Below are 10,836 nucleotides of genomic sequence, written 5' to 3'. Positions count from 1 at the left end.
CTGAAGGATAAAATTTGCATGCTTACCTTAAAGTTTAAGTATTGAGAGTTTTTTTTAACTTTAAAAATTTAAGGGAGTTAAGAGAAAATTGCATAATAAATGTGAAATATAAAATTATGCTGTTCTAAGCAATTTCACTATATCCTTCTTTCTCACTTCATTGCAAATAATCAGTATTTTACTGATTTACTTAAAAAACACGGAGTGCCCATTAGAGTGCCCGTCAGGATAGAAAAGAGGACTAGCAAATGACTGCCATTCTCTAAACCTTCATAGTTCTCCCCTCAAACACAGAAGGGAATGTGTTCTTAACAATGTATTATTATCAAGAGAACATTTTTGATTGGGATGCTGCGTCTCTTCTGAATGATAGAGATGGTGCTGCAAATGAACATATTGAAACTAAAGTGAAAAGTGAAGTGCAGTCACTTCGAAAGAACTACATATTTGAAAACATGGATATTTTCGTTAAGGAGAATGGCTTTGTTGTAATTGATCTCTGATCAACTTGAGCAAAGAGAATTATTTCGTGTTACAAGCATAATAGGCTTTGCTTTCCCGATAAGCAGAGTATCTCTTAAATATGAAGATGGTTCCATTGTCTAGAAGGACATAGTCTCACCAATGCTTCCCGTATTACCTGAATGATTCTGGATTATTGTTGGTTGCTTGAGATGGATCAGGGCCAAAAGAGGGAAGAGTTGAAGATGCCAAAAGAGGTCTTTGAAGGTTTGGAAGGAAAGACCCATTCCTTCCAGATTTACCCCCAAATTCCCTTGCTGTGATAGGAGGGACAGCCTTTGGGCAGTTCTCCCTTTGTTATGCACCCAGCTCCATCCACAAACGCACCCACTCACTCTGTGAGGGACTCTCCCCAAGGTGGAGCTGAAGTCCACCTCTTACTGTAGACATGGCATCCTCCACACACACCCACCCAACTGTTGACTGGCGTTCAAGGGCCACCACCACCACCCACCCCAGCACCATCTTCCAGGAACTGGCCTCTCCCCCATTAGTCCCCGCCCCTCTTCTGAGAGCACCCAATGGGTGGAGTCGGGGCTGTGGTGGGAGGGGCCCGAGGCGGGCGCATTTAAAGAAAGGCAGAGGGCGAAAGGAGGCTAGAGAGGAGAAGAAAGAAACCAGGGGGCCAGGCGCCGTCCAATGACAAAGCCCAGGGGTGGGCGCCGGCCGCCATCTTGTACCGGGCGGCAGGATATTCACCCGCGTCTTCCGCCCTCGGAGGGGGAGGGGCGGCGGCCGAGGCGAGAAAAGTAGCGAGAGACGCGCCGGCCCGGAGGCGCCAGCAGCGGCCGCCGCCGCGGAGCCGGACACGGGCGGGGGCGGCGGCGGCGAGACCCAGCGAGCGCGGGCGGCCCCGAGCGGCCTCCGATGCGGCGCAGCGTGAAGAGGCGGCGGCGCCGGCCCCCGGCGGCCCCGGCCCCGGCTACCCCGGGCGGCGGCTTTAGGGCCGGAGGAGGGGCCGAGCTGGAGGCGCGGGAGGAGAAGGTGGTGTACTCGCGGTCGCAACTGTCGCTGGCCGACAGCACCAAGGCGCTGGGCGACGCCTTCAAGCTGTTCATGCCCCGCAGCACGGAGTTCATGAGCTCGGACGCGGAGCTCTGGAGCTTCCTCTGCAGCCTCAAGCACCAGTTCTCCCCGCACATCCTGCGCAGCAAGGACGTCTACGGCTACTCCTCCTGCCGGGCCCTGGTCCCCGACCCCCCGCCACCCCCCGCCGCCCGCGGCCAGACGCGCAGGCCGCCGGCCAGGAGGAGGCGCCGCGGAGCCCGGGCGGCCGCCGCCCGCCGGAGGGGGTCCCCGCCGTCCCCGCCGCCGCCGGCCCCCGAGGACAGCTGCCCCGCCAAGCCCGCGGCCCCCGGGCCCTGCTTCGGGGGCCGCACCCTGGAGGAAATCTGGAGGGCGGCCACCCCGACGCTGACCACCTTCCCCACCATCCGCGTCGGCGGCGACGTGTGGGGCGAGCGCAGCCTGGCGGCGGCGCGGCGCCGAGCGCGCCAAGTCCTGCGAGTGAACCTGGAACCCGTGGTGAGGCTTCGCCGCTTCCCGGTGCCCCGGGCGTGAGTCGGGGCCCCGGCGCCGCAGCCCCTCCGCCCCGGGACGGCTTCCGCCTGGAGGGATAAACAAGTGACAGTCGAGTGTTTACAGATCCGGCCTGGACCGCGTCCCCTAGTGCACTTTACGGGCGAAGAAGCACCGGATGGTCTTTCCCGGCCCGCGTCCCCGGGATGCGGCGCCGCCGTCTGGGACTCCGGGGCAGGTGTGCCCTCTGCTGCCTCCCAGCACCGGGTTTTCGGAGGGAGGAGACAGATGGACCCGCAAGGGAGGTCCCCTTTCTTCCTAACCCCAGATTGAGACGTCTCCAGGACTATAGGGGCAGATCCGTTTTCTCCCTTTTGGACTCTCTACCTCACTGGTCTGGAAGTCCTCCGAAGTCATTCTTTTTCCAAAGGAATTTGGTTTCGTGCTTGTGTAATAAAGCTAGAATTTACTTGCTGTTCATCCACCTCCCTGCTCCCCCTTTTCTCTTTTTTGACTGCCACCCCTCTTTCTGGAGGAAGATTGAATATGTTTTTTTGAAAGGTGTTGCACTAGTTTGTGCTCAGGGTATTCTGAATCCCAGTCGTTTCCGAATTTCAACTGGATTCCAAAGCTTTGACCAAGGATATTTTCTAAGAAATTCAAGCTTATGACTGTTAATAGTGTAAGGATTTGTATGGCTTTGAATTTCATGGGCTCAGTGATTACAAACAAAGAGATGCAACGTACAATTGTTTAAACATTTTTGAGGTTGTTTCTAAAGATTTTATATTGAAATTTAATGTTTATATTTACTGAGCTCCTAAAGGAAATGGTAGAAACTCATGAAGTTTTGTTTAGGAAAAGTTGACTTGTTAAATTCTTTTTAATTGAATAAAATGTAAAGTGCACTGAAACCACATGGCTTGTGATAAAAAAAGAATGAATTATAAAGAACTGGTGTTGGTTAAAGAGATGGATGGAATCCGATTGGAAATGATTTGGCCTCTTTGTACTAGCCTAACATACAGATCTGGGAATATTTCAAGGATAATTTATTTTAAAATGGAAATCACGTAGACAAAATGAGTATGTGTAAATGCTGTGATTAAAATGCCACACAGAATACCCATTGGAATTCTCAAAAGTATTAATGATCTAGAGGGGTGGGGCATTTCTTGGTATCAGATAACTGGTGGAAGTTAACTTTGGGCAAAATAGATTTTCCTTCCTTATTTTTGTTTTTGTTGTTGGATAACAAGAAATGTCCAGATCACTGTCCATCACTCTTAAAGACATCATGATAATTAGTTGACTGTTTTGCTTCACGTGTTTCCTTTATTATCTTATTTCCATTCATAATTATGTTTGCAGTTATTGGTCTTTTGTTTGACAGCTGAAGACCACAGGAATTAAACAGGCGAGCCACACAAGAGTACTGACCCTTCTTTTACACTTTTATAATAGTGTTTATATCATACGGCCCAGTGTGGGATTCTTGACTATCCAAGTGCCTTTGGTCATTGGTGGCAGCAAGACTTAATGGTTTTTAGCCAGTGGTGCCGCAGCCAGATTTTACTGCAATATCTAAAGGGTCAAGTAGTGATTTTGTACCACTATTATTTCAAATTTAAGTATTCTGCCATGGAACCATCCATACCAGGCTGGAACATGACATATGAAATCTTCAATATTAAGGTTTCTCTCTGCTTGGCAGCTTCTTAGGGGAATAATGAGAGTTGCGATTTTGACTCTTGTGTTTTTAGAATTCAAATGGCATAGCTTTCTGAAATGAATTTTTCAAGTTTAATAGTTCATAGTAGGAGTTTTGTGACTTTAATTTCAGTGTTCCTGTTTTGTAAAAAAAAAAAAAAAAAGAAGAAGAAAAGAAAAAAGATATATATGACTTTATGCCAGTTTCCCAGTAAGCCTCATATTCTTTTATTCACTACTCAATGATAATGTGTTGTTACAAATACTGTCACATGAGTAAATAAAAGTGAATAATTACTTAGAAAATGGAGAGTGTTAAATTATATTTGTGTGATAGGAAGCTTATATATATTCTTTTGGTTATTAGCTTCCATTGCCAATTGTACTTAAATGCATAGGGTTTTCTTCCCCTCTTCCCAAATTGTTAACTTTTTTAGCTAATTAGCACCTGAGGAAAAAATATGTATTTGTACCACTTCACTATTGTATATAATTTTATAATTAAAAAATAAATCCAATGGCCATATTAGAATGTAATTTCAACATATAGCTTATCTAGATAGCTTCCCAGAGGATTTTGAAATTAGATGTAGCTGGGAGGATAACTTTGCTCAGCACAAAATTGAAACATAACCATTGACACCATGCATTTATTTTAACTGAGAATCTTATTTTTTTCCTCTTATGCCTTGTTACTTTAGTGCACTTGAACTTGCATAATGCTTCGGATTATTTGGGCTATCTGATTTCAGTTTGGATCTGATTGCCCATCCTAAATTCACTATGCTATTTATCTGGTCTATTGAAAAATCATGCCATTTCTAGTTGGCGAAATAATATGTAAACAAATCTTTATTTTTGCCAAGTTTTCTTTAGCAAAACCTTGCTAAAGTTAGTTGTTTTACAACGTATAAAATGTGAAGAAACAACTAATATAGTTGATTAGTATATAATAGGAAAATGAAAGTATTTTATGGATACTTTTGGGCAGAATGTGAAAAGGAACTTGGCACGGTGGCCTTTATGGTGAGGCATTCATTTAACTGTCTTCTAAAGTGAGTCTGTAACTTAGCTTGTATATAGTTTTTTGGAAGAAGTCTCATGATCTTTATTCATTCTCTTCCCTTTATATCTCACATGGCACAAGTAAAGGGGGAAGCTAGGAGGAAGTTTATCACCTTGCTATGCTCTTATTGAATCTCGAGTGCCTAAATGTGGTAAGCGGCACCTCAAATAACCTTTTGAATTCCTGATGTCATTTTTATCCTCCTGCTTGTCAACCAGCAACTTATTTTTCCTTACCGAATCCAGTAATGTTCTGATTGTTGAAGGCAAGCTTCATTGTTGTTAGTGCAAAGTGTCACTGTTGTGGTGTGTATTTATTTTGTCCAAGTTGGAGTACCCGATTGGACAAGTGTAATTTAAGCTGGTGGCTGACACATACTGATTTGCTATGTGCAAATAATAGTACTATTTTTCTGGAAACTATTCAATAAAAACACATGAAAAATATTTGAATACAAAAAATCTGAGTAATTTTGAACTCAAAGTTTTTGTTGTTTTAAGGATTGCCACAGCACTCTTTACATTGGTGTTTTTTAATGGACATATATACATATATTTACTTTATTGATGTGTTTAAAATATTTTTTGATAGACTGTTATGTCTTAAGTGCATTAGAAGGCGATTGTTTGTAATGGAACTGAATTGTTTTCTTGGACAGTTTGATGTGCGCATATGATTAAGATTTACAATCTGGTTGTACTTTTTAATTTATTAACTGTAAATAAATTTTAGAGAATATACAGTGTCTGGTTTTTCTAATGATGTTGAAAGTTTTTGAAACGGTATTTTATGTTTGGATGTGAATTGGGAAGGATTTTTACAGTGTGATATATTTTGATTTCTTTTGTGGACTTCAGAATCTAGGAAGTCCTGAGATAATGTTTTCTGCTATGTTCGGAGTCAGTGTTACATCAACTCCGATGATCTAGTCAGTCTTCAGAACAGTCCTTCATGCCCAAACGCAAGCCATTACCCAGTTTGCCATCAATAAAGACTTTAAAAATGCCTCAAAATTCACTTTTGAGTCCTGACCCCGATCCCCCCCCCCCCCCCCGTGGTAGTGATAAAAGGTCTAATGCTCATGTTTTTGCATATTACGGAAGAAAGTAGGCGTGCTCTATGTGAGTAGCAGCTGTAGGGCTGTTCTATAGAATAGAGTAGAGCCAGAATTTTCATTGCAGTCTAGAGGGTAGAAGTGGAGTGCTAGCAAAGGCAAGGATTAATAGTACGTTGTGGTCTGAATTTCCCTTTGTTATCTGAGTCCCTACCAATAATCGGCGGCGGTGGTGTAATGGCTATGGGTCGCATTGCCTGGGATGGGATTAAAGCTTTACCACTTAAGCATTAGAACTTTAGGTAAGTTACAGGAACGTTCTGTGCTTTAGTTTCCTTAGTATCAAATGTGGTTAGTAAAGGAAACTATTGGGTCATTGAAAGGATTAAAAAGTGTTAATGGGGGAACACATAGGAAATGCTTAATAAATGCTATTAATTGGAGGCATGTGTGCTGAGAATAAGTATATATGCTGAGTGGTCCTTTGGGAGTTTAGCATCCTGAAAGTAGAGTGTGGTCTGGGAAACCCAAAAGACAAATTATGAGAAGGTAATTTGTGGGTGAATTACATTTAATTCAGGGGCAGCAGGAGGTTGGATTAAGTTGATTTATTAGGTAGTTTTCACTGTTGGAGGTTTTCCAGGCTTTCTTAAAAATGTTGGGCCCTCTTATCATATCTCTGAAAGATACTTGAAATATGCTGTTATGTATATGCTGAGACTTAATAAAAGTAATAGTTACTGATCAAGAACTTGCCAAATTTCAACACTAAATTTTCACTTAGAGTAAGCTCAGTAAGGCTCGCTTAAAAACCATGTTAATTTACACTACAGAACTAACGTAGAATCAATTTGTGTGAGCTTTGTACTTCCTGTGTCAAAGGAAATGAATGAGTGCAGTAGTTAGGTTTGAAACAGCAGAATGTTATTACTTTATTACCAAAAGTAAAAAAATATCCTTATATTTGAAGCACTGACACACTCATCTTTAGATTTTGGGTCTCGTGCTTGTGATTTAGCTCTGATTCTTCCCAGCACAAAGAATAACAATGTATTCTAACTTGGTGAGCAAGCCAAAGTTGCAGTTTCTGAAATTAACACAAAAAGAATTTCCCTAGATGGACATTATCCAGTGGTAAGAAGCCCAGAACTGAGCCTGATTGCAGATTTCGCAAGAGCAATGACTTCTCATTGTCAGCGCTCACTTGTCTTGGTAAATGTCACCCTAAACTGTAATTTATAACATGATGAACATATCCAGAGCCCAACTGGAAGGCAGTACTCATAACAACACCAAACAGTATGGCTTCCCAGCAAGTTCGAATAAATACTCTACTGGACTCAAAACTGGACTTCTCTTGCTTTTGAAAGTATTCATAGAAATGTTAATGTTGAGATTCTTCCAAGTACTGAAATTAACTATGTAAAATGTATATATATTTCTCTCTCCTGGGATTTTTTACAAGTATATATATTTTTAATTTTAAAGGTTAATAGAATAGAGAAAAAAGGGTGTGACTTAGGGGGTCTGCATTCTCAGGTTAATGAAATTATTGAAGCATAGTATACATATAAAATGTACATATATTAAAAGTATTGTAAGCATGGCTTGATGAAATTGCATAAATTCAATATACTCGTAGAACCAGCACTCATTAAAAAAAACAACAACAGAGCATTACCAGTACCCCAGGGGACCCCCCCCCCATGCCTCTTTCAGTCACTATCTGTATCCCCTTGAGGATAACATTTATTCTGACCTCTTACAACATAGATAACTTTTGCCTGTTTTTGGACTTTATAGAAATGGAATTATGTGTCCTAGCTTCTTTCACTCAAAATTATGTTTGTGATATTCATGTTATTGTATGTAGCATTAAATCCTTTATTCTTGTTGGTGTGCAGAATTCCATTGTGTGAATAATCTACAATGTTTCTGCAACTCTTGGTGGGCATTAAGATAGATTCTGTTTTAGGGCAATTACGAATAAAGCTTCAGTGAACATTAGAACATGTCCTTTGGTGAACCTTTTTTTAAAATAGTATTAATCTAGAAGTGAATTCGCTGGGTCACATGTTTTACAAATGATCAGTTTTGGTAAGATACTGCCAAACAGTTTTCCATAGTGGTTATAACAATTTACATGGACTTCTATAGTAGTGCCCGAGAGTTCTGGATACTTCATAGCCTTGTGACACTTGCTATCTTTGGTCTTTTTCATTTTAGCTATCCCGGCAGATAAACAGATTTTTTTTTTTTTAATTAAAAATTTCAGTCTGAGTAATGTATACAAATGGAAAAAAACAAACCAACCAAAAAACAAACACAACACCTTAAATTGCACAGAAGGACTGCAATAAGAAAAACAAAAGGCTCTGTTTCACCCACAAACACCTCTTCCCTTAGAGGCAACACTTTAAAAAAAAAAACAACTCAGGCTTTTTTCAAACAGGCTGTTTTTTAAAGGACAGTTTTAAGTTTAAAGATCAATTGCAAAGAAAGTACAGTCTCCCCACCCCCACGAGTTTCTACAGTTACACCATGCATTCACGTGGGTTTCTTTGTTACAACTGATGGGTAAGCCATTACTGGCACATTATCATTAATGTTAGGATTGACTCCATGTGTTGTATAGTTTCTTAAGTTTTGACAAATACGTAATGTCATGTATCTACCATTACAGTATTATTCAGAATAGTTACACCACCCTAAAAATGCCCTGTGCTCCACCTATTCACCACTTCCTCTCTCCCCCTAAACCCTGAAAACCACTGGTCTCTTTAACTGTCTCCGTAGTTTTGCTTTTTTCAGAATGTCATTATAGTTGGAATCATAAAGCATGTAGCTTTTTCAGATGGGCTTCCTTCCCTTAGTAATATGCATTTAAGTTTCCTCCATGGCTTTTAGATAGCTCCCTTCCTTCCTCCCTCCCTCCCTCCTCCTCCTCCTCCCTCCCTTCCTTCCTTCCTTTTTCATTAAGGGAGTTTAGTTTTTAAAACAGTTTTAGGTTTACAGACAAATTGACTGGAAAGTACAGAGAGTTCCCCTGTTCTCCCTCCTGCCCCCCGCCAACACATATTTCCCCCTATTATAAACATCTTGCATTAGTGTAGTGCATTTGTTACAATTGATGAGCCAATATTAAGACTATTATTAATTGAAGTCCATAGTTTATCTTAGAGTGCACTGTTCGTGTTGTGAAGTTTTGTGAGTTTTGACAAATGTATAATGTCATGTTTCTAAGCATTTCACTATCATACAGTCTAGTTTCACTGCCGTAAAAATGTGCTATGCTTCATCTGTTCATCTCTCCCTCCCCACCCCCACACCCCCAGTCCCTGGCAACCACAGCCCTCTTTACTGTCTCAATAATTTGAGGCAACGCTTTTAACTGTTTCAGGTTTTTATTCTTTTGTTGGTTATCTTCGTAATTCTAAATAGTATACTTACTGCTATTTATGATTTATCAGTTGTAGGCACCATCTGCTGACTTCCTCTATGAAGACGATATATAGTTCACTCACACCACCTTTCTTCTCTCTCTTCACCTTCCGATATACTTATGTTACTGAATTCTTGTCTTTATTACTGTTTCAGTCAGGGTCTAGCCAGAAAATGAGTCACTATAGGTATTTTAAACAGTTACACATGTGATGGGACGCCCCAGAAGCCAAACGAAGGATGGTGAAGCAATCAGGAATTAGCATCATCAGAAAGCTGTTTCCAGCCCCAGGGCTGCAGAAACATAGAACCATGCCTGGTAGGAGCTGGGAATATAGGACGAGAGGCTGCTTGGAGAGGCGCTAGAATCTCTGAGGAGATAAAATCCTTGCTAGAAAATGGAATGGGAGAGGGGGAACTATTTGAGCTTATACCTTCCTCCCTCTCTCCAGTCAAGCTTCCGTTGGTCAAACCACTCTATAGCCAGTTGGCAAGGAACCTAGGAAATAGAGTTTGTAGGAGAAGTGTGGGAACTGGATCTGTGGGCAAATGGATGAGGTTCCATATATGTATTAGGTAGGGTTCTCCAGAGAATCAGGATCAATAGGAATAGGCTCACATGATCATGGAGGCTGAGAGGGGCAGACCCAGCAGAGCCAATGGTGTAGTTCCAGTCTGAGTCCAAAAGCCTACGAATCAGAAGAGCTTATGATATATGTTGCAGTCCAAGTCTGTCTGAAGGCAGGAAAAGACCAATATCCCTACTTGAAGACAGAGAGAGTGGGTTCTTTTTACACAGCCTTTTGTTCTACTCAGGTCTTCAATAGATGAGACGAGGCCCACCTGTATTTGGGAGGGCAATCTGTTTCGCTTAGTCTACTGATTCAGTGGTTAATTGTACCCAGAAACATCCTCATAGACTCACTAGAAATAATGTTTACCAAATATCTGGGCACCCTGTGGCTTAGTCACATGAAACATGAAATTAACCATCACAAGATGTAATTTTAAACTAGATACTTAAATTTCTCTTACTTGTATCAGTTTTCATTCCCTACCTTGTAAGATAAAGGTCTTCCTTATCCTTTTGGCACTTTCTCTCCCACCTCCATCAGCTTTGGACTTACTTTTTTTTTTTTAAGATTTTATTTACTTGAGGGAGAGGGAGAGGGAGACAGAGGGAGAGGGAGAAGTAGACTTCCTGCTGAACGGGGAGTTTGACCCAGGACTCTGAGATCATGACCTGAGTCAAAGGCAGATGCTTAACCAGCTGAGCCACCCAGGTGCCCCAACTTTGGACTTCGTTGTCATGTCAACATCATTTTTTTGCCCTGCAATCAAGTCTCTCTCAGATTGTTCATAGGTTGATTCTAAAACTTGAAAACCAATAAATGGTTCACATTACTGAATTATGTAAATAGTATTCAAATCTTAGAATTACTGATCTTTTCTTACAACCCTTGGACCTCTTGAATGAGGACAGCTCTAGCATCAAGGTGAAATGGATTCTTTTTCTTTGTGCTCC

The 10,836-nt window shown here is 41.8% G+C and overlaps 1 protein-coding gene across 1 annotated transcript; it reads left to right on the top strand.

Moving 5' to 3' along the window:
* The first annotated feature begins 1,086 nt into the window (after window positions 1–1,086).
* Window positions 1,087–5,554, top strand: CCDC71L (coiled-coil domain containing 71 like). The gene has a single exon (XM_045793450.2). The coding sequence runs from the start codon at window positions 1,390–1,392 to the stop codon at window positions 2,080–2,082; it is 693 nt and encodes a 230-aa protein (XP_045649406.1). The 5' UTR covers window positions 1,087–1,389; the 3' UTR covers window positions 2,083–5,554.
* The last annotated feature ends 5,282 nt before the right edge of the window (window positions 5,555–10,836 follow it).

The sequence above is a fragment of the Ursus americanus genome, chromosome 3, assembly GCF_024610735.1.
Source record: "Ursus americanus isolate L20-20 chromosome 3, mUrsAme1.1.p, whole genome shotgun sequence".
NCBI classification, from domain to species: Eukaryota; Metazoa; Chordata; class Mammalia; order Carnivora; family Ursidae; genus Ursus; species Ursus americanus.
Note: the sequence above shows the minus strand (reverse complement) of the source record. Positions and strands in the feature narration are given on the sequence as shown.

Bases quoted from the DNA above. Each gene is read 5' to 3' on its own strand.
- CCDC71L (XM_045793450.2), top strand. From the start codon at position 1,390: ATGCGGCGCAGCGTGAAGAGGCGGCGGCGCCGGCCCCCGGCGGCCCCG.